This window comes from Dermacentor silvarum, chromosome 10 (assembly GCF_013339745.2).
Source record: "Dermacentor silvarum isolate Dsil-2018 chromosome 10, BIME_Dsil_1.4, whole genome shotgun sequence".
Lineage (NCBI taxonomy): Eukaryota > Metazoa > Arthropoda > Arachnida > Ixodida > Ixodidae > Dermacentor > Dermacentor silvarum.
Genome location: NC_051163.1, coordinates 9,226,681 through 9,248,489, shown reverse-complemented (window position 1 = coordinate 9,248,489; position 21,809 = coordinate 9,226,681). Strand labels below are relative to the sequence as shown.

The following is a 21,809-nucleotide window of genomic DNA, read 5'->3' as shown; positions in this document are numbered from 1 at the left end:
AAGTGAGCTTATCCAAAGAAACCCTCGTGCTGTATAAATTTAGCCTCAGCGACTTCCAACTCTCGCAAGCAGCCACGCCAAAGCCGTAAAAATTGCACAAAAAAGTTATCTTTAAAAAAAAATCTAACTTCTCGTCCACTGTTTCTGGGAATTTTCTTTCTCGCTGTTATTTCCACGGAATAAAGCCGAAATCAGGGTGGGTACGGTCCTGCCGCCCGATAAACAACGAGCGTCCGGGGATTACAGCTACCGCTTTCATATCCAGAAAGTTTCATTATTCAAAAGTTGAGCGGCTTATTAAAAAACTAGAAACAAGAAGAAAAAAAACAGAAAGAAAGAAAAGGGAGGAGAAATGCCTAGTGGAAAGCTGCGCTGCTCTAATACTCGCGTCACCCGTGATTCCGCGCTGTGGAATAATACCTATCGTGGCACGTAGGGGGCCTCGCGTATAAGTAATGGTATGAATTTTTTTTTTTAATTTTTATTGTATGCTAGTTCTTTATCATCTGTTGTACATCCTTGCCACTTTCTGCTTGCTTTACAGAAAACTAATATAATGTCACCGAAAAGGAAAATCAAGCTTTCTCACGGCATGGCGGCGCTTACATCTCCTCCAAGAAAACCGATGCAGTGAAATAGAACAAGCTGGAAAGAGAAACAATAACGATCTCCAAGCAGTTATTGTAAATGAATGAATGAATGAATGAATGGAGTTTCATTGCCATTTTAAAAAGACATCCTTAATCGAATCTAATCGCCTAACAGTTCCACTGTTTAAACAAAAAATACCAAGTATTTACGACGTTTTAACATTGCTATAGGTAGAGCAAAGCAGAGATGCAATACATTTCTGGCATTGCATATTAGGCTTCAGATACTAAAGACGAAACAGAATACAAGTGTAAGAAAAAGCATTTGGTGACGAGTCTTGCTTTATTTCTTTTTTCAGCATCAAAACGAGAAACTATGGTTCTGGCGGTGTGAAAAGCCCCATAAGGGAGAGGATTGAAATGTCCCACAACTACGGCACTGGTGGCATCAAAAGTCCCGTCATGGAGAGAATGGAAATGTCCCGCAACTGTAAGTGCTCCTGTTTCATCTATGTATGCTAACATCATTGGAATAATATCAGACCTGAGATTGGCGCCTAAAGTTGAATGTACTCTTTGCCTTAACTGCTCTTAGTAAACTGAACTGAATAAAATTTAATTTGCAACAATACTGCGAGACACCGTAGAAAGCTGAATAAACAACTTGAGAGGGCCCGGCCATCATACACACAGGTCGAAAAAATGGTGTTTAACGGACAAAAGTACAGGATGATACACTGTGAAGTGCACAATACATCCTACGCAGGCACACATATAGACATAGGTATATACATGCACATGCGTATATATACGTAAGTGGAGTATGCAACCAACACTTCGGATAACCACTGTAAACTAAAATTAATATAGTGAGCGAGCAAAAAACAGCGCTGATGTGTTTATTGTAATAGTGTCCTTTACAGTAATACACTTGGTAGACCTTTTATTGGTATTCATGTAATATCACTGTTTATAGGAATAAAATTCGGTTGGAAGTTAGTCCTTTTTCTTGTGTATTCTTTCCTTCGTTCTGATGCACTTGCGCAAACAATCTTTTCCTGAATATTTTAGGAGCTGTTCCCTTCTGATCATATTTAGTGTAGTAACTCGCAAGAACTGTAGTATTTGTTTTTCATAGTAATTATTCTATTATTTCTAAAATATTTCGAAGTATATTTCTACAAGACTGTGCAGCTTTGATGAATCACGCATCAGCGTCTCAAAATGGGGGCGTACTTAACGTAACCACTTCTCTGTAAGATCGACTAGCGACTAACTGACTCCTCGCTATCAAGTCATTCGCTGTATGGACTGACCAGCACCGCAACAACCACCGTAGATGCAGCTGTTAGGCAAGAAAAGCTACCTAAAAGTGGCCTTTTATTCGTCGATGCTAGTTTCAGCTTCTACAGTAAACGCCTTTCATTTCGGTTCAGCAACTCCGCTCAATTTGCTGTCGCTAGTCCAGCAATGGTCCCTGTGCACATGCAGTCCTGTGCAGGGTTACTGATAACCTTCAACGCCATTTGTGTGCTTTTTTATTAAAAACACCTTACCACCTATTTCAAATAAAATGTCGCTGGCCTTATTCATCTTTTCTTTGGACGGTAGCTTCAGGATGGGCTCCACCATTTTCTCGCCTACTGGTTAGCTCAATTCGTACAGTGAATGCCTTAGTAAAGGTCTCTTAACTATGATTAGTTCTTGCTCAACTGCAAATAATTATTTCTGAGGAAACCGTATGGGTTGCCTGAGCAATATCGCTCTCATTTAGGTGACCACAGACTTCCCATTTCGAGACATCTCCACTATTTCAGATGACTGCCGCTACCCGAAGCTTAATCAGCGGTTACGCTAGATACAGTTATTACAGGCCACTACAAGTAGCGAGATGAAAAAGCTTCCTGTGCTTAAATAATTTGTGTATATTTTACCACAGCGAGCGCATGGTGTGATGTTCCGCCAAACCCCAACGCTGCGTCGACATCTTGCCAAAGGAAGCGGGACAGCATGTAAGTATGGGCAACTTGCGCTAATAACGGATTTGTGCATGCCACCTAATGAAGTTCCGCCGATGCTATTAAAAGCGGTCCGATACCACCGACACATTCATTTCAATTTGCATGCGTACAATGTTGAACAAACGTTTGGATAGGTGCCACGAATAAGCATTGGCCGTTTCGCAGTCCGACTAGCACGCTCAAATAAAAAAAGACTGCTTTTTTTATAACAAAGGCAGAATCCTGTAGTGCTAGGTGTTCATAGTATCTCGCCAAGCACGTTTCTTTAGATAAAGGCCATGAAAAATCAAATGGCATGCGCAGGACAACCGCACTCATACAATGCATACTCGGGCACACAAGAACGTAAAGTATCGTGCGCAGACTAGTGCCGCTCGAGAACGTTAAAAGCGCCTTCACAGCGAGGAACGACAAGATTAAGGAAACCCGACAGGTTTGATTTCTAGTTGAGTTGAAGCTTATTTTCTTGCCTACCATACAGAATAAAACCTGTGAACAAAGTATTTGTTTCACTAGTTCGAGGCTAGTAGGGATCCAGTAAAAAAGTTGCTTGTACGAAGCTAATAGACAACGAAGCCAGGAAACCTACATGGAAAATGAACGCTCTTTTCAAGTTAAACGTTTAAATAATAATTGAATGTGAAATCGAAGTCGACGAAAGGACAACTTGCCGCGCATGAGAGCCGAAGCAACATCTTGCGCATTACTCTCGCGGTACCCTTCCATTAAGCTATGACGGCGGCTGTGACGCACAAGTGGCAGTGCTCTATGGTTCCCGGTAGGAATTTTTATTGCATCAAGGAACCTGTGTTTGTTTAGCCAAAGTAGCGAACGTCCTATTGTCAGGTTGCGCGGTAGTTTCTGAAAAACAACCCCACCCCCCCCCCCCCCCTAAAAAAAAAAAAAAAAAACACTGCTCTCATGGTCTCCAGACATTTCGCTGCGATGGTAATACTTCTGACAGCTTTGCATGGCCTAATATAAATGGCTTACCTTGATATTTCTTTCGTTTAAAAGCTACGTGTCCCTAAGCATAACTCCTCAGAATATTCGCTTTCCGACTTCAATCCAACGTGTGGCAGCTCTGCGCTCCGGGTGTATCATCTTCACGATGAGAAATCAATCGCAGGTACCACGCATCATACGATCAATCATACGAGTACCACGCGGCAGTTTCATTCGCTACGAAATTCTTTGTCATTAAAAGAACCGCTGCACAAACGTACATCGGGAAAACATTAGACGGCCACAGTTAGTGTACGACAAAAAGAAGCAGCAATAATAATAATTAAAAAAATATTCTTCTGCATAAGGTGCTCAATGACGAACTTCTCGAAGACAGAGAGAGAGATGGAGAGACACGCAAGTGAACTGGAGTTATTTCAGTCGGCAACCCTGCAAAGCGGAAAGGAAATTGAAGAAACCTTAGCAGCGCAGGGAGCACCAATAGTAGAATGTTTCGGGGGCTACATTGGCATTAATAGAGATGTGCTGGCACAACATTACGCCGACGTTTGCACAGCATCGTGCCTTTTAATGCTACAGGGTAACGCACTAAGCTGGGCTCGTTGGTACTCCAAGCACTTAGTGTAGCACACAGTTGAACAAATAACACAGGACGAACAACATGGATGAGCGCTGACTTCCAACTAAATTAATTTGTCACATATCCATACATAAATAGGAAGCCCAAAGGAAAAATGAAAAGAGAAAATAAAAAGAAACAGAAAAGTGGTAAAGTGAGAGAGAGATAGAGAAGAGAAAACATTTCACTCTTTTTCCGTGCATTGTAGGCAATTCACAGCATGTCTTGCATAGTCAAGCGAGGCAACGGCTTTTTGGCGTTTCAGAACCTCCTTTGTAATTTTATGGGCTGATGAGAGGTGAGGTGGCTTTCCGAGAACTTTAGCTTACGTACGTGCTGCTTAGGGCAGGCGCTTGCACAATTAAAGACAGCAAGCTGAAGTAGTGGATTCCGTATATATGCTCGGACTAGCGCAGGAAATACCAATCTACAAGTAAAAAATACAGGGTTGGCGCTTAACCTTACCAATATTTTTTTTTTACAACCTGAAAGCTATAGCACCCCAACAGTATACTCATAACAACATACGCGCAGCAGTTCGGTGCATAACGAACAGACAAGCACATTTCATTTCGCGCGAACGCGTTGGTTGATGCGCTGTTTAATGCTTCTCCGATTCGTGGGCGTCGTCGAGAAGTTGCAGCAAAGCTTGGTTCGGCATCCTTTCCGCACACGATGGCGCGAGCGATTGTTTACACCGGCGGCGGCTTCTTCCGTTTGCACTGACGGTTGCAGCGACAAGCAGCTACTTCCTCCTTTCATTGTTTTGAGCTCGCCTTTTTATCTAAACAGGAATAACGCCAGAGGTAGCGGTTCTGCTACCGGATTTTCCGGACTCGCCTTCAGATATGGCTCGGTAAAAACAGTTGGGAGTTTGCCGTAAGCATGCGTTGGTTTTTACATGTTGTGTTTTCTTACCTAACGAAAAGGCTACGCAAAGCACTTAGCAAAAGGCTTTTTCCGTTCTATATATTGTCCCCGCTTAGGGAGTACAGAAACTAAGCAGAAGCACGCGGCTGCGGTGCTGCCGACGTTTTGTGACGCTTTGCTTAACTACAACACGTTAAAATCGCTTTATTTCGCATGACGTTTCTCGTCCAGGGTTGGTTATGTTGCCATAGAAACCTTGTGGGTGGAAGTTAAGTACAGAAGTTTGCGTGTCATGGAAAAGAAAAATGGTTCAGTATGATACTGTAAAACTCATGCGTCATAAGATGGCGCCACTTGCGTTGCTCCTCACATCTGTGGGCAGGCACTCCGCAAACAAGCATTGCGTGGTGACAGGCTAAAGCCCTACACTATACTTTCCCACCAAACATGTGAAACTCAGACGACTAGATGTCTGTAGCTGTGTCTACGTCTCACATGAATGCTACCAACCCGGGCTACCTAAAATAAATTGTATTTTCACACTAATAGCTGTTACTTAGTCACGGCCCAAATCAAGACATTTCCTTTAAAATAGACGGTGAACGACTTTCTGGCTCAAGATGGAGCTTTAGTAGACGGTGAACGACTAAATCAAGGGAGAGCGTTGCATCTACACTGATAGCTTTTGTTTTCATGCCATTGAAATATATTGAGCTGGTTCGAGGCATTGGCCTACACTCGGGATATATCCTGCGCTGCAACAAATAGCAGAGGATATTGACAGCTACCTCATTACTGCTTACTCATTGCTTGCGACGCTCACTTTGGAGATTATTAGAAATCAGACCTGAAATATCCAATAAAATAAAATACATCGCGATATAGTTCGGAGCAGCAAATTGTATGCATTTTCGCGTTCATACTTTTGACTTATCATCCACGTGGTTTTTAGGCGGTGTACGGCCAACTGCATGACTGGATTCCAATTTCCCGATGGAAAGCGGCACATGACACTGAACTGCGATCTCACGACACGCCAGTGGAAGCCAATTCAGCGGTTCCCCGACTGCGAAGGTAATATGCGGGGTTGATGAGCACAATAATATGTAAGATTAATCGTGATCGTACAAGGCACCAGAGTTTCGTGCATTCTTGTATTCTCTCCGCTTTTTGTCCTGTCAGTGCGCCGCTTCATACACACAATATGATGAAGGCAGCAGACACATGCGATGTTCGTGTGAAACCTGCTCGAAAATATGTATCTCGTGTCACATTAAAGGCATTTGGCAATGAGCTATTGCAGCAGTGTATTGGAGGTGCTTTCTTAGGTACATTGCGCACGTTATCGCTCATTATTATTCGAATGTGTGAAGTAGTCAAGACGTCATAGCCAGTTTGTACTGCAGGAAGGTTTCTCAAACTGTCGAACACCGACATACTAACCACACCTTGACTTCTAAAACCTTTCTCGTATACAGCTCATCTCGTCATAATTTTTGAACTCATTTTAACTATCAGCAGCACGTAGGGTTATTACATATATTTTTGCACGCACTTCTCCTTGTCACAGAGATAGCGGATTGTCCGTATAGTCTTCAAATATTAGCCACGTACACGTTCTTCTTGTGGCGAAGAACGCGATAAAGAAAAAGAGTACAGTTGATGGATGCTCAGCGAAATGTCTGCATTTGTATTGTACAACAAATAGGCGGCAGATGTGCATAACAAATTCGCACGCGCATTCAGAGAAACTGATCGCCTACACTCTGTATGCTTCTCAGGAGTCTGTCAGCCAGCTTGTCTCCACGGAGGTCGCTGCTACGGCAACAACCGCTGCGTCTGCTCCAATCAGTACAGGGGAGACCATTGCCAGTACCGTGAGTATACATCAATCTTTTTGCCTCCGACAGAACAGGACAATACGTGGCGTCGAGAGTTCAGGTTAAATGTGTCACAATTTTCTCAGACAGATGCATCCCGTTCAAGATTATAAAGGTCCTCATCGTTCCCTAGACATCCTGCAAAGTGTGTAATTCATAACTATCATGTGATGTACAGTATGCAATGCCCTTCAGCTGAAATATTCCTTTTAATGTCAGGATTTTCTTTCTTTTAACAAGCAACGCGTTCTTCTTAGAAGGCAGCCCACTTACTCGCCCAAATCTTTCCGGCCGCGAGTGCCACACGGAAGAGTGAACGTCCGTGCTGCTAAAGCGTTTCCGACGGAGTTCTTAGCCTCCATGCGCGCGTTCGCAGCCATCAGCCTGTGCGACGGTCACATGCTGGGTGCGGGAGGATCATCGTGGCACTGCAACCACACACACGTGGAGACCCTCTGTCAAGTGTCGTGTCCAGCGGGATTCGACTTCCAGGCGCCCGGAGCCGCACCGGTGTACCGGTGCAGCCTGCAGGGTGTCTGGGACCCACCCTTCGTTCCACCATGCGTGCCCGGTAAGAGAAGGCCTGCACCTCGCAGTCGATGGCAAGCGGCTTACGGATAAATCCTCATGTTGAAATGTCCCACAAGGGAGGAAAAGATATTTACAAAAAAACTGGTGATCACTGCCTGAATCTTTCCGTAAAGGTTTCGAAGTTGCTGCCACAGGCAAGAGAGGCCAGAGCTCCCCGGCTATGGCTAAACTTTGTCCCGTCTTCGTCCCTTTCACCTTAAAGAACCACACAATGTATACCAAGTGCGAGTCTCACTTTTGGAGGGTAAACATCATCGATTATTGCTAAATATTTTGCACTGTGCCTGCTAGAGGCTACCGCTATTAAAGAGCAGCAGGATGCTTGTGATAATAAGAGCTAAGAATGATACTTGAACGGACGTCGCTAAAGTACCCTAGTCCTAGTGTGCCCTGCGCACTCCTGCTGAAATTCTTAACGCGTTCTTTTTGTTCTACGAACCTCGTCGAAACAGTAGACATTACGGTTTAACATATTCTCCACGCACGTAGCATACTGACAATGCATACCACATTTCCCACTACATATTAAAATTAGGAAACACGTACAAATGTTTTTACATGAACAATAAACTTTAGAAAGCTCAGGCAATATTGACCTGACAGTCCAGGCAATTTGTAAGATATAAATACTTATGGCAGTGAAAACTGGAGCACATAAACAGCTAGTTGCGCCAGCAAATAGTAGCTGCTCATAGAGTATTCTCAACAATACTAGGGCTATAACATTGATGAAAGAAAAACAAGTGCACGAAAAGTAATTATGAAAATGTCATCACATTTTGAAAAAAGAAAATGCGTTCCTGTGTCTTAAAAGCTACAGAAAAATAAAATCCATGCAGCTGAATACGGAAGATGCCATGGACTGATGAGCTTTTCTGAAGAATATCTCGGGGCAAATAAATCTTACCAGCCTTATATCTCATATGCTTAGGAGAGAAACGTCTGCATGCAAACACATTAGTTATATTCCAATAATTTGTAAAACACTGACGCAGAATTTGAGGAACCCTTGTACGTTGGTATTTAAAAAAAGCATGGGCATAAAAGTGCGCCGTAGTTATGTTCTCGTTGGAAGCACCGGAAATGAGATGGTTCGCGCAAGAAAGCTGTAAAAACCCTGTCAAGTATGGCACGATTACAGAAAATTTTTTACCTTACGCTATCGGGATTTTCTGCGACTACGAACAGCCCTTGGTAGTGAGGGCACTGATGATCAACGTATTGAAGATCAACATGCTTAAAACATATGCAGAACTCGCTTGAAACCTGCCAAGAAATATTTGGGTCTAGATGATTTCCTCCGTCAAAATCACGCTGATCATGCTCACGAGCTGCCCATTCGATGTTCGAGAGGACGGCTTTCAGCGCTTACTTCGCGAGCAAACATTATTTCCAGACGTGTTTGGATTAACTTTTTCCATTGAACAATATCATAATCCATTCGCGCTTTCTTTCTGCACTTCCTGTCTGGCACATTCTTATTTGCTAGGAGATTTCTTCCTGTGAGCATAAGAGAGAAATTGTTTCTCAACATACTAAGCTTTCAGAAATACATGTCGTCCTTTATTTCAATCAGTTGTGCGGGAACGATAAAAATTGTGGACAACTGACGATAAATTGTGTTTACATCATTGTTCGCATAATACGTGTTTGTGTCCACTCACAGTCGACCGATTCTTTAAAAGTACCGCGCGAGCGACGACTATAGCCGGCGCGAAGCAACGGTATCAGCAGAAGTGCAAAAGCGATCAGCAAAAGATCAACAAGTTCTTGCTTATCACGTCGTTCCGCGCCTTTACCCCTTAATGACTAGTGCTGATTACAAGCAACCTTCCCGATTTTAAAAAAATTCTTGCCGAGTTTCAGTATTGAGTATGGTGTTTCTGGTTAAATGTCTTAGGCCAACGCTGCATGGCAGGCAGCAAGCGTTATTTGTTCGTTTGAGGCAGACACACAGGCTGACGTAGACGAAGTTTGACATGCCATTTGCTTTTTTTTTATTTTTTTGGGAGCGCTGTCAGAGGAGACAGACCAATGTGAGCTCTCCGGCTGCCAGCAGTGGTGTCACACGTGTGATGTAAAGCAAATGAAATGTACACCCATGGTTCACATAAGATAAGAGCTGTCTGTACAAATTAAAACGAAGCCTTAGGTGGCTTGGTGTGAAGTCTACTTCCAGCTTCCTGCCTAGGGTTTTCCCCATATTGCTGAAAACGTTCCCGCAAGATATATTGTTCTTTTTGTTGATTATGCTTATTCTTGATGTGTTTTGCACATTTAGATATAAGATAAACATTTTTTTTAGTATTTATATGCCTCGTCCTTAAAAGATTAAAAGGCGCTGATCGGCCGGCTAGTCGGCGCTCGCGTGGTGCTGTTAAAGAATCGGTCGACTGTACGTGTAGTCATGCTGCCAACTTTGAAATGATTTTTATTTATTAAAGAAAACAGGAGAAACAAAAAAAAAACGATTTCGAAGTGTCAAGTTTTTAAGATATGACCGTGAACTTTCTGATGTTCTGGAAATTAACGCTTCACGCAAATTTCTTAAAACTGCACGTTGTTTTTTTTTATTCCTTGCCATTCTGCTGCCACGTAGAATGCGTAAACAAATTATGATGAAGAAAACCTCGCTCGCCAACCTGTTTTATGGAGGTCTTCATCATAATTTAGCGTATTCTGTGCATCCCATGTATACCGGTTTCGGTTTTCCATCATAGTGACCTTCTTTATTTTAATTATGCTGAACTATGTAATTCACCTCGGTGTGTTTGCATAATCTTTCTTACAAAATTCCAGAAGCCGTTTGTCAATGGTGCTACAAAATGCAGAGGCGTTTCAATCAATGTCGTCCCGCAATACTTAAATGAGGTTTGGTAAACTAATGGAGTACACTTGAGGTACACATAAGGCCCTGGTAAACTAATAAACACAGTAATTCATAGAAAATATTTGGTACGAATTTAATGAGACTTGTACTTATCACCCTTCCCAATAACAACTTAAGTAGGAAGCTTTGCAAAGGCTATTGCAAAGGCCTGACGCTTGAAAAGTTACAAGCATCTTCAATCCCTGCTATCTGCGCAACTTCACCGAGGTTACCAAGCGTCACGCACTCCTGTAGTGCACCGGCCCTCAATTAAGTGCTGTGATGCTTTTCGTGACGCCTGACCAAGGCTCCCCAACGTCTACTCCTGTCGCAAACTTTCCATACCTTGCTGTAGTATAGTTGAGGCATACCCAAGAAAAGGTACTGCGCTACACGGACCTTACTATTCATCCCCCAAACATTAATCTCTCTCTTCTGGCAGGACAGGGCTTCATTAGTGACTAGCTTCGATTCCGCAGTCGCAACGTCCGCCCTGCGGTATGTAGCTCAGAGGTTGATCAGTGAGATTTGGTAAATTAACATCTGAACGTCATAGTTTTTGGGGGGCTGTAATATGTTTTTCTTCGGGTCGTTTGCCTGAGAGAGAAGCATTGGGCTGACACAGGCCATTTGTAACAGATGTTTAGTATAAGGAATACAATAAAGCTTCTCCTACAGGTAAAGGCCGCAGATGCAATTTGTTCAATAGGCATGGATACAGAAATGTTTTAGAACCGTACGTAATACACAAGAATAAAAAAAAAAGACTGCATTCGACAACCATAATTTTATATATTGTGCGCGTGTGTGTGTGATGACACGTAGACTATACAAGTTCTTCCCGGACGAACGTGACAGCGCATGCAGGCTTCCACCAGGGCCAGCAGACCATCACCGAGGTTGATGAACATAGCGGACAAGAGCAGCAGCAACAGCAGCTGGACCTCGGTGGTCATGTCAAAGAGGTCACTTCTAAGAAGAACTTGACCAGTGCATCGCAAACAGACAAGGTTTTCGACCTGCCACCACAAGAGGTTTGTACAATGCAGCAAGTAGATGGAAATGACGCCGTCTGTCTCCGCGGGCTCAATTTTGTTTTGTTTAGCACGTGTAGCGAAGCGGCATTTATAACTTATCGTATCTGAGTAACCCCACATAATTTTTAGGCTGACCTGTGCATATCTCGGCACCTCTAAACAATCCCCAACAGCAGTTGGGGAGCATCAGCTGCAGACACAGGGGCCGAGCACTCTGGGCGGTTCATAAGGTGCTCAGGTACTGAACAAAAGGTACAGTTCTTGTACTAAAACACGTACGTAGAGTGTCTGTCGCACTGCGACACATGCACTCAGTGCCGTGCAAGTGAATTGGTTCCCTACGGGTTCTTTAACTGGCCGCTAGTGATATGAGCATTATGGAGCGTGTGAGCACCAACTGAGCGTGACACACGATGCAGGCATTAACATAAATTCATGACACGACTAGCTTCCGTGACTTCAGTGACCTGATGCATAGTATGGCCCGGCCTCAATATCAGAATTACGTCATCGGTAGGGTCCGGTAAAAAGTGGTACTCGAAGTACCCGTGTAATCATTACTTTAACTTTTTTTTCTGTCTCGCTCTCTCCATATAGAGTGCACCACAACAATTAAATCTTCTCATTCGGAGGAAGTAAAATCTAATAAATCAATAATTTGAAGCGACTCGGCTTCTTGGTTACGTGGAGAGCAGTACTCACCAAGTACAGGCACTAGCAGAAGCTGCTGGAGCAACAAAATGCCTATTATTAAATGCACTAACATTTACAACAACACTAACTTCGCGACATTAGAGAGTAAACCCTCGAAAGTGTATCAAAGGGACATGGCAAAACGGCAATTCCGTTAGGAGCCGGACAGTTAACCTTAGCCCCAGCAGGGCGCATTGCTCACACACGTGTCACGCTGGCACAAAGCAGACAACAGAGTCGTGAGTTCCGCGCACTTATGAAGCATTGGCAGCGCATGCGCCAAGGCGCGCAGAGGTGCATCTGGTCAGTTCGCCAGCATCACAGATGTAGTGCCATGAAGTTGGATGTAAAGCCATCCAACTCATCGATCGTCATGGAGAACAATCGATGGAACAGTCGCCGCGAACTACACCAGATAGCGCATAATATGTCACAACTGCTTGAGGCAAAAATAAACAAGGTCAATTTTCATTTCCTGGTTCTACAGCACAGTCACTTCTTCTATTCTTTAAATATCGTGTTTCTACGCGCTATATACAGCACCTTTATTTTTGCTTTCTTTCTGCTGGTCCTCACCGATTTCTTCAGTGTAGAATAAATAGGGTTTTTTGATTAACTTCGCCAGTACATTCATCACTTACGATCTTCTTTCTCTTCCTTTTTCCAGATTCCCGGAGAAAATGGTAAGTAGCTGGCTTTAATATCAAACAAATGAAAACATTCTAATAGCTTAGCGCACCCATGTACTACCGAAAGATCGTTAAGAACAGTAAAATGAATCGTGGTACTTTTTCGTCAGGTCCATGCAATTTGCAGAGGTCGTTTTCAACAAAAGACCCAAAGCTGCTGTCCTGTTTATGTGGAATATTACTGTACGTCGGAAACACGCATCCCGTATTCAATATCTCGTTTGAAATTCTCTACACTATAAGAACACAAACGAATGAGTCCCAGTCTATGCGATACATGGTGACGCGGGAAAATTCATCTTTATTTAGCAATTTATCACTAACTTAGACGCCAATGCATTTCTCCGAAAAGTTCAGGAATTAATATCTGGAAACTAGTGCCATCTCAAGAATTCGTTCCAAGTGAATCCGTAATTGTAAATAACAATATGGACCGTAAGATACTTAGTTAGAAATTTAATTAGTGAATTTTTGTTAATTATTCAATTATGCATTTCAATTTTTGTGCAAGTAATGTCGGCGTCTCCGAGCAGACTAGCCAGCTCATGAACTAGAATTGTGCTATCTGCCACAGGTCACCTTTAAATATCTTTGAAAGTGCTCGCTGAAACACACTGTGTACTAAATCACTCGCTCACTCTCTCATCATCATCATCAGCCTATTTTATGTCCACTGCAGGACGACTGTCCACTGCCACTCTCTCATAACACACTCAATAACTAGCTCACTAACTCTCCCAGTCTACCAGCGCTAAAGCACCACACAATTCATCATAAATGTTATTTGCGCAGCACTCTTGTGTTCGCGCTTGTGTCTGTATTTTCTTAGTCCTCGTTTCAAGTGGTGCACGAATAACATTTATCATGAATTGTTACCAACTATCCCAAACCAGTACCCACCACACGATGTCCCTACTGTCACGCGCAGAGCTTCCGCCGCCGTCCACCGGCGTGTGCAGCACGTGGGGTCGGTTCCAGTTCAAGAGCTTCGACGGCACCATGTTCCGCTTCGCGGGTGCCTGCAGCTACGTGTTGCTCAAGGACTGCGCCCAGCCAGACCCCTCGGCAAAGTTCGCGCTGGAACTGCAGTACTCCGCGGGCTGTCCCGATGTGGCCAACTGCACTCGAATTCTGCACCTTGTCGGTGCGGTAGCCGGAGAGCGTGTGAGCCTGCCCCTGGGCCTGCCACCGCCACAGGACGCTCAACCACTGGTTGACGCGATTCCTGGCCTGAGCGCGCAGTACGCCGGGAAATACCTGGTGCTCCAGAGTCCGCAAGGGTACACTGTGTGGATCGACGAGGTATGCGTGCTTGCTGGCTCCAGCGACCACTAATATTTTTCAAGCGAAGCTTGCACTGCCTCACAAGTGTCGGCGGTGGTGGTGGTGTCACGCTAAAACCAGGCTGCTCCCACAGTAGAGCAGGAGTGGTATTCTGTAACAGTCTACCTTGTGGACTGTCCATTTCGGCGACCGTTGATTCGCTGCGGCTTGACGTGCAGGAAGGAGACTGGCTGGCACCTTCCTGCACGTCAAGCAGCAGCGAATCAACGGTCGCCGAAATGGACAGTCCACTAGGTAGACTCTCACAGAATACCGCCCCAGGTGCGGGAAAAACTGCGCCGGCGTCGGATCACGTGACGCGCGCGACCAATCACGCTCGTTTGGTGTGTCGCGGGGAGGGAAAGCGAAGGAAATGGGGTTAGCGCGCGCTCCGCCGGGCTTCCCTCGCCTCAGATCAATTTCGGCGACCGGATGGGAAGGCACCGCGTGGTGCGTTCAGCCGAGAAGCAGGCTATGTTTGAGCAACGGCGATGCGAACTCGCTCGGGAAAGGGCTGGTCGTCGACGTGCCAATTCTAGCGTGAGGGCTTCCGAAGCCCATGCGAAACGTCAGCGAAGAGCCGCAGACTTCGAGTTGCGGGAGCGCGGTGTTGAGGCCGAACGTCAGCGAGGAGCCGCAGACCCTGAGTTTAAGGCAAACGAAGCGGAACGCCTGCGACAGAGTCGTCTTGCCACAAGCTTCGCTTACCCCCCTTTTCTCTACAGGGAAGGGCTGGTGACTTCTTTGTACGTTCACTGTTTACGTGTCGTGGTTGTTCAGTGACTATAGCGTACTGCTGCTAGGGAGCACGGGATCGTTAGTTCGATTCTCAGCCTGTCCGATCTGGTCATATTTAGGTACAGGTTAAAATGGTGAAACGTATTCCGGCATCCTTGAATACATCCTTTTCCGATAGTTCCCACCTGTTGCATTGGAAAGTAAACATCATCAATAAGCAACTTGACTGTCATGAATTCTGGCACATCAATATTTCATTGATTATTAACTGTGATAAAACAGAAAGTTCGGCACTTTATTGCTGGGTATAAAAAAATCTCACTGCTAAGGAGAAAAAGAAAATGGAGAATGGCTGTTACGCTGCACTATTTGTAAATTAGAAAACCAGGTGCAGTGAATGTTTATCCACTGGTAACAGGAGGCCTGCTAAAAGACATGAATGGCGGCAAGACTATTGTGGAAGGCATTTAAGTCAGGAAGGTGAGCACGAAACAAGTAAAAAAAAAAGTAGCCTTTGGTGTGCCTCAACGGAAGTACATAACAAAATTTAAATTCAGAAAGCCCAGGAGATGAATCCTGAAAGGAATGTAATGAGAAATGTAATATCTTGTATTGAACACGAGAATGTGCAATCGAAATTTACAAATTTTTTTACGTAAGGGTATATCCAACCTGATTCAATGGCACTCTGGCAAGGCTTCGGCGAGTCAGAATTCGCGCTTACGTAAGACATTTGGAGAACCTCCCTCTGAATGTCAGTAGTTGTATTATAACCACTTGAAAGCGCCCTTAAGTAATTTCGTAGCGGACTGCTGCACTTTCTGTAAATGCACCCGGGCATTCACTTGACATTCGACGACGGCTGTCTCGCTCTTTCGCTTTTTGAAGACGAACTGTTCGATTGTCGTTCTCTGAAGGTCCATCAGCGCACACTTAGATAGAGCGTGTTCGAGCCACAAGAAGTTACAGCTGCATATTTATAACGCTGCTGGCTGAAGATTGTTTCCCGGACTGGCAGGTTTGCGCTATTACGTGGTCGTGAATTCGATTGTGCTTCGCGGTGTGATGGGAAAAAGCGATAGCGTGTGAAAAATCAACATTCCCATTTGCGTTTATTTTTTATTTGCTTATTTTGTCATCAGGTTCGCGCAGCTAGCAGAGTAGATTGGTTTCGCAACAAAACGTAATGCAAAATTGGCAGTTTTCCCGAAGGCGAATCACGGAAAGCAATAGCAACAGCACTGCGTCGAAGGCATCTCGAAACGCTGGCGTGATGAGAAGCACCGCCAGCGACGTCGAAGGCCTCGCACCTTAATGATGCACGAAAGGAGACCGAAGCAAAACTGTCGGCGCTCGTCAGCACCCAAAAAGAAGGTTACATAAGTCTAGCGTGACGTTTGCTGTCGGTTCCGCTCAGACCATTGTACGGTCCACGGTGTGGTGTGCTCATAGCTGCTCAGCAGGATGAACGCCAATATACGTGCGCTCGACTCCCATGCCAGCAGCGGAAGCCAGAACGCTGTCCTGGCTCCGGCAAAAAGACTCTGTCGTTTTTGTAGCCTGCGCGTCTCTGGAGGCCTTCCAAACTTGCAGACTGTGCATGTGCCGTCAATAGCAGGGCCCCGCGATGGCACCGATCAAGACGGTGCAAATGCGCCTCGAGCGTCAGTATAATTGCTATCGCAATAAAACGTATTAAAATGTATTTCCCTAACGAACATTGATGCAACTATAACGTGTTATCAGACGATTCGACGAAACGGTTTACTTTTATAGACAAGTTTGATCTTTGCCCTATACGGTTCATCTATATAAAAATGTGTTCAATGGACATAATCCTATATTCACAAACGGGTCTTGACTCGAAGGTCTTCAACCCTGTCCCAGTGGACGCGCAAATGCCTCCTCTACAGTGCGCTCCGGTGACGTCACCGGGGTCACTATGCTCCAATCCTCCAGCCCACTACATTCCTGTTTCAGTACAAAATGTTTCGCTCACAACAAACCACGAACGTGCTGCTTGCTGTGATCCTCTTTGCTGTTGTTAGGTGAACAAAAAAAATGCAGTATTGGGTAAGAGCGTGCCCTGTGTCTGCCACCGCTGTATTTGCCAGACGAACCTGCAATATTCTATAGCAGTTGTAACAACGGTTATAAGTTCACGACATGCAGTGCTGACGATATAGTATACATCCCATCGCAATGCTTACGTTAGCCTATTCTATTTCGGCTCGCTGTTTGCAGGAGTCTGTTCAGATTCGAGTAACGCCCGCCCTACGTGAGACAGCATGCGGCCTCTGCGGACACTTTGACGGGGAACCATCCAATGACCTGATGGTTCTGGATGCCAGAAGTGCCCTCACGCCGCGAGAGTTTGGAATATCTTGGGTAGTCGAAAGAGGTAAGAAATGAAGGCTTTGATTTCCGGGCACTACAACGACAGAATCTAAGTCTGCTCCATTGAGGGCGGTAATCATTGTTGCGTAAGTTATTAACTTAGTGTTGGACGACCCATGACGAAGCAATCTGAACAACCACTCGCCGTAAGAGAGCGTTGGAGTGTGTTGCCTGTACATTGTGTGTAACATCGTTGACAGCGCTGACCACACTATACAGGCTAGGGTCCCTAACTTCTTGAAAACAATCCACCAAGGAGCGCGAGCTGCCACATTTCTAAGCCTTTGTTAATGGTCATCTGCACCTGTGTGCCCCACTGACTCTTTCTTCATACCTTAATTTTTCTTCTCCGTGTGGCGTAGTGAACTGGACGGGACTCTGGTTACACTTCCTGCTTTGACTTCTTTCTTTCTACTTTTCTTTTTTCGAATGAACTTCATTTTAGTTGGAATTCATATTTGCACAACTTCACCCGAAATTTGTATCCCGCCGTGATGCGCCGGAATGCACTTATCGTTCTATACCGGTCACGCAGATTGCATCCACAGTGGCCTTGAGAGGGAAGCCTGCACTATCCAGTCCAGTGCAGACAAGAACGTCTCCCTGACAGCTTTCGACCGCTGCTCCATCATTTTCAACGACATCTACAGAGAGTGCCACAGGGTAAGACTAGTCTTGTAGTACAGTTTCTAATTGTCAATCACCAACGGTGAAAATTTGTTAAAGTTTTCCTCTGAATGTTTCTGCGCGTCATTCTTGACTCTTTTATGTGCCAAAAAGTGAAAGACTGCTTCGTACTATGCAGCCCCGGTCGCGGCTGTGTTGAGCGCGTACGCAAAGCACTAAGTGCGCTGCGGTGTGCTTTTGGTCCATCTATAATGGTGAAGGCACCAAATCGAGACAGCTCCTGGCTCCTGCGTCTCAGCATGCGCAGCCTAGAGGAAAGGCCACCGTTGCTCGTGGGTCTCACTGGCCATTGATTTCCTTAACTCCGGCTTTCTAGTGCTAAACCCAAAGCGCCAAGGGATACTCGCCATCATCAGGCAGCGAAATCAAGGTGTTCTTATCGTTACGTGCGACCAATTGTTCCTAGCACCAGCCTTAAACTGACATAGAGTTGACTTTTAGCATTTTACCTTTTGCGACGATTTTGTGATATCGTCATGAGTCATGAGAAAAGCGCAAGCTTTCGTGCTTTCCTATTTAGCAGTGCGTGCTAGAAAAGAAAGCTACTCTCGAACTAGCGAATTATCTAACTAGCGGCGCATCCAGAAGAGCTCTGAGGCCGCGCGGCTTTACACTCTAGATAGCCTTAACGTAAGCCATACGTTGCATGGGCAGTAGCAATTCACGCCTCAGCTTACGTGAAACGTCAAGAGCGGAGTTTTTGTGAACGACCAACGCAATAAATATGACAGTCTGCCAATACAAACTGCGTGAATAATCCCTGCGAATCATCTGGCGTGACTTATCTCTCTTAGCAGAGAAAAGTGTACCGTGAACCGACCTCTGAGGAAGCTAATGGCTTGCGCTATTGTGCAGGTGTTGAAGCCGAACCGCTTCTTTGATTCCTGCCAGCAGGACTGCTGCGACAGACGGTCGCCCTCGGGCTGTGAGTGCGCCACGTTGGACGAATACTTCCGAGAATGCCAACGCCTCGGCGTCCAGCTCAAAGAAAGCTGGAGAAGAGACACCGTCTGCCGTATGTTGCGAGCTTCTTGTACTCACTATTATTTAATTACAGTTTAAATATGTCGACAGGGCTGACTGACGGATTTCGCACGCATGAAAGCTACTGAACCTTCAGTACCAATTACGTTCATGTGCCATTGGAAATGCATTGACTTATTGGCGCCGAATTCTTCGAAATCCACTTTTAGGGATTGGAGAAATATTTCTGTAGTATATTTTCGTCAGGTTAGTTTTGACCTTGGGTTGAAGAAATCATACTCAACACCGAATGAAACGTCCGTGCGAGCCTTCAGAAAGTTGCGATGATACCGCGCGCGCGCGCCAAATGCCACGAAAGCAGGTCGTGGTCGATCCGCCTCTTCGCAACTTATTATCAGAATTTCGAAGACTGGCAGCTGTATCACTGATCTGCCGCTACCATTTGCGATTAAATGCGAGAAACCTTGCTTGGTCTTAAGTGATGAGTATCACAAAACATTGTGGTATCAAATATGACGTGCTGTACGACAGAAAGGTGACTGCTCCAACAGTTGGTTGAAACTTGTTGGAAGCTAAAGAAAGTACCTCGGAGGTGGCTGGGGATCCTAGTAATACCTAAAATTTCACGAGGATTCATACTATGCGTTTCCAGCTTCACACCAAATACTTCACTAGTGAAGCCCTAAACGTTTGTTCAACCAACTCTAGTGCCTAGCCTGGCGCACAAAGTACATTGTGCCTAGATTCAACAGAAACCACATTCCGGCACCGCCAAAGAAAGAAAAAAAAAAGAACCTTGAAGAAAGGTGGCAATGGTGCTTGCCGCTACAACGAAACCTCACAAAATTACAAGTACACTGCGTACGAAGTTATTCTGCATCATCCTGCAGCTATTACTCTGCTATTAAGGCGAAAGCCTTATGTCTCATCAGTCAGTCTATCTTGAGAAATACCGCGTCGAACACAAGAAATGTACAAAAAGGCTACGAACCCTCAACCTTTGGTGGCAGTCGAACCCACCACCTTTGGTGGTAATTAAGGTGAAGTTAATTAAGGCACAGGTAATTAAGATGGAGTTAATTAAGGCACTCAAACCCTCAATCTTTGGTGTAAGTCTAACCCTCGAGCATAGGTGGGGGTCAAACCCACGAACTTTGGTGGTAATGAAGGCGAGGTTAATTAAGTACAGTTAATTAAGATAAAGTGAATTATGGCACTCGAAACCATGACCTTGGGTGGGAGTCGTATCCTCGACCTTGGAAATTAAGAGGGATGGCTAAGCGACGTACTACACTAAGTGAAGGGCGATGACTAAGTGAATTAAGAGTATGAGTAAGCCAATTAAGAGGAATGAGAGAATGCGAAAAAAGATTGTGAATCAAAGTACGTCATGTGTCCGTCTTTAATGCATCGGCACTCGGGCTTTCGCCTTCAAGTGGTCTTAGGGATAACATAAGAGACCCTATGAATTTTCTTTTTGTATGGTTATGTAGGTTTACAAATTTATATACGTATACAGTAGATACAACACATAAACCACTTTGCATTTTACTCGCATCTAAACAAACGTAACTGATAGGCAGATACTTGACTGATTTCTTTCCATGTGCTTTTCGTCTGAGCAGCTCACACCTGTGACGGCGGCAGTGAATACCGTGAGTGCGGCCCCGCGTGTCGTGCCACGTGTGCTGACCGCGAGCCGGCGTGCGCGCTGAGCCAGTGCGCCTCGGGCTGCCACTGCCCCGAAGGACTGCTTTGGGACAACGGTCGCTGCGTGGAGCCCAGCCAGTGCGCTTGCACCTTTAGGGACCGGAAGTACCAGGCCGGCGAGCAGATCGACCAGGATTGCAACACATGGTGGGTAGATCTTGACGTGCAGCAACGCTTGACTTTAGCGCGCTATGTGCTTGGTGTGGAACCTGGGTATCTCTAACATATCCCGCTCTGACATTTACATTAATTGTCGGCGAATGGGTATCACAGATTAAGAGATGGAACTTGTTGGATGTGGGCGACGGCTGTGCTAGAGACTGCCGGGCAGCCATCACCTGCCCTACATTTTGAAGGGGTCTTTTCATTAATAATAACTATCAGTGAGCAGACGACACGCGCGCACAAAACAGCGAGATAACGGCACAGCGCCGGCGAGAGGCACGGCTTTGGAGGCGGAGCGAGTGCTACGACACAAATCCGTAGGCTGTGCGCAATATCACGTAGGATGCGACGTCACCAAAAGCGGAGCCACATCTTTTACGAGTCAGAAGAGTTAATTAGATGACATGTAGTGTATTTATTATAGCAGTATTTCCGAATGCCGTGTACCTGAATCGTAGAGACGCAGCATGTCTCTGTTGAAGACGAAGTCCCGAAAACTAAGAACCATAGCCATTGTCGCATCAATTGAAGGAGACCCAGAAGGCTTAATTTCACCAAGTAGCTGGACGAAACCGTGGTCGTGTCTGTTGGCAACGTCCAAGACACAAAAGTGACGACTTAAGGAGCGAAGTAGAACGAACAGCCACGCAAGATCGCGTTCAGACCTGTCGATGCTCAGCTACTAAGTTTAGGCAGTAGTATGTTCCTTTTTCATATCTGCAGATCTGACGTAATAGGCATAGTATGTTACCATGGGAACGTTGCAACGCCAACCACAAACAACAAGGATGGAAAAGAAGGCGCATCCCTTCCCACAGTTGAGCCCTACTTACAGTAAAGGCGTTGTCTTCTCCTTTTCACTCTTCGTCTTACTGTGCTATAACGCTCTTTGAAAGCACACAAACTAGGGGGTGTCGTCCAACACAGGCTATGGTAATCAAAATCTGTTAGCTATCAGAGAAAACTACGGTCCTTTATTT

At 45.2% G+C, this 21,809-nt stretch overlaps 1 protein-coding gene across 3 annotated transcripts in view; it reads left to right on the top strand.

The window, feature by feature from the left end:
- Positions 1-21,809, top strand: part of LOC119466197 (hemocytin) — a 184,324-nt gene that overhangs the window by 3,198 nt on the left and 159,317 nt on the right. For 2 of the 3 annotated variants that reach the window (XM_037726687.2, XM_037726686.2), the window contains exons 2-13: positions 950-1,080; positions 2,530-2,602; positions 6,019-6,140; positions 6,848-6,943; positions 7,323-7,517; positions 11,232-11,440; positions 12,804-12,819; positions 13,754-14,127; positions 17,131-17,287; positions 17,819-17,946; positions 18,826-18,985; positions 20,580-20,811. In XM_037726687.2, the coding sequence (XP_037582615.1) occupies positions 950-1,080; positions 2,530-2,602; positions 6,019-6,140; positions 6,848-6,943; positions 7,323-7,517; positions 11,232-11,440; positions 12,804-12,819; positions 13,754-14,127; positions 17,131-17,287; positions 17,819-17,946; positions 18,826-18,985; positions 20,580-20,811 (1,893 nt within the window). The remainder of the gene's footprint in view (positions 1-949; positions 1,081-2,529; positions 2,603-6,018; positions 6,141-6,847; positions 6,944-7,322; positions 7,518-11,231; positions 11,441-12,803; positions 12,820-13,753; positions 14,128-17,130; positions 17,288-17,818; positions 17,947-18,825; positions 18,986-20,579; positions 20,812-21,809) is intronic. The other variant, XM_037726688.2, reaches the window with a different exon arrangement.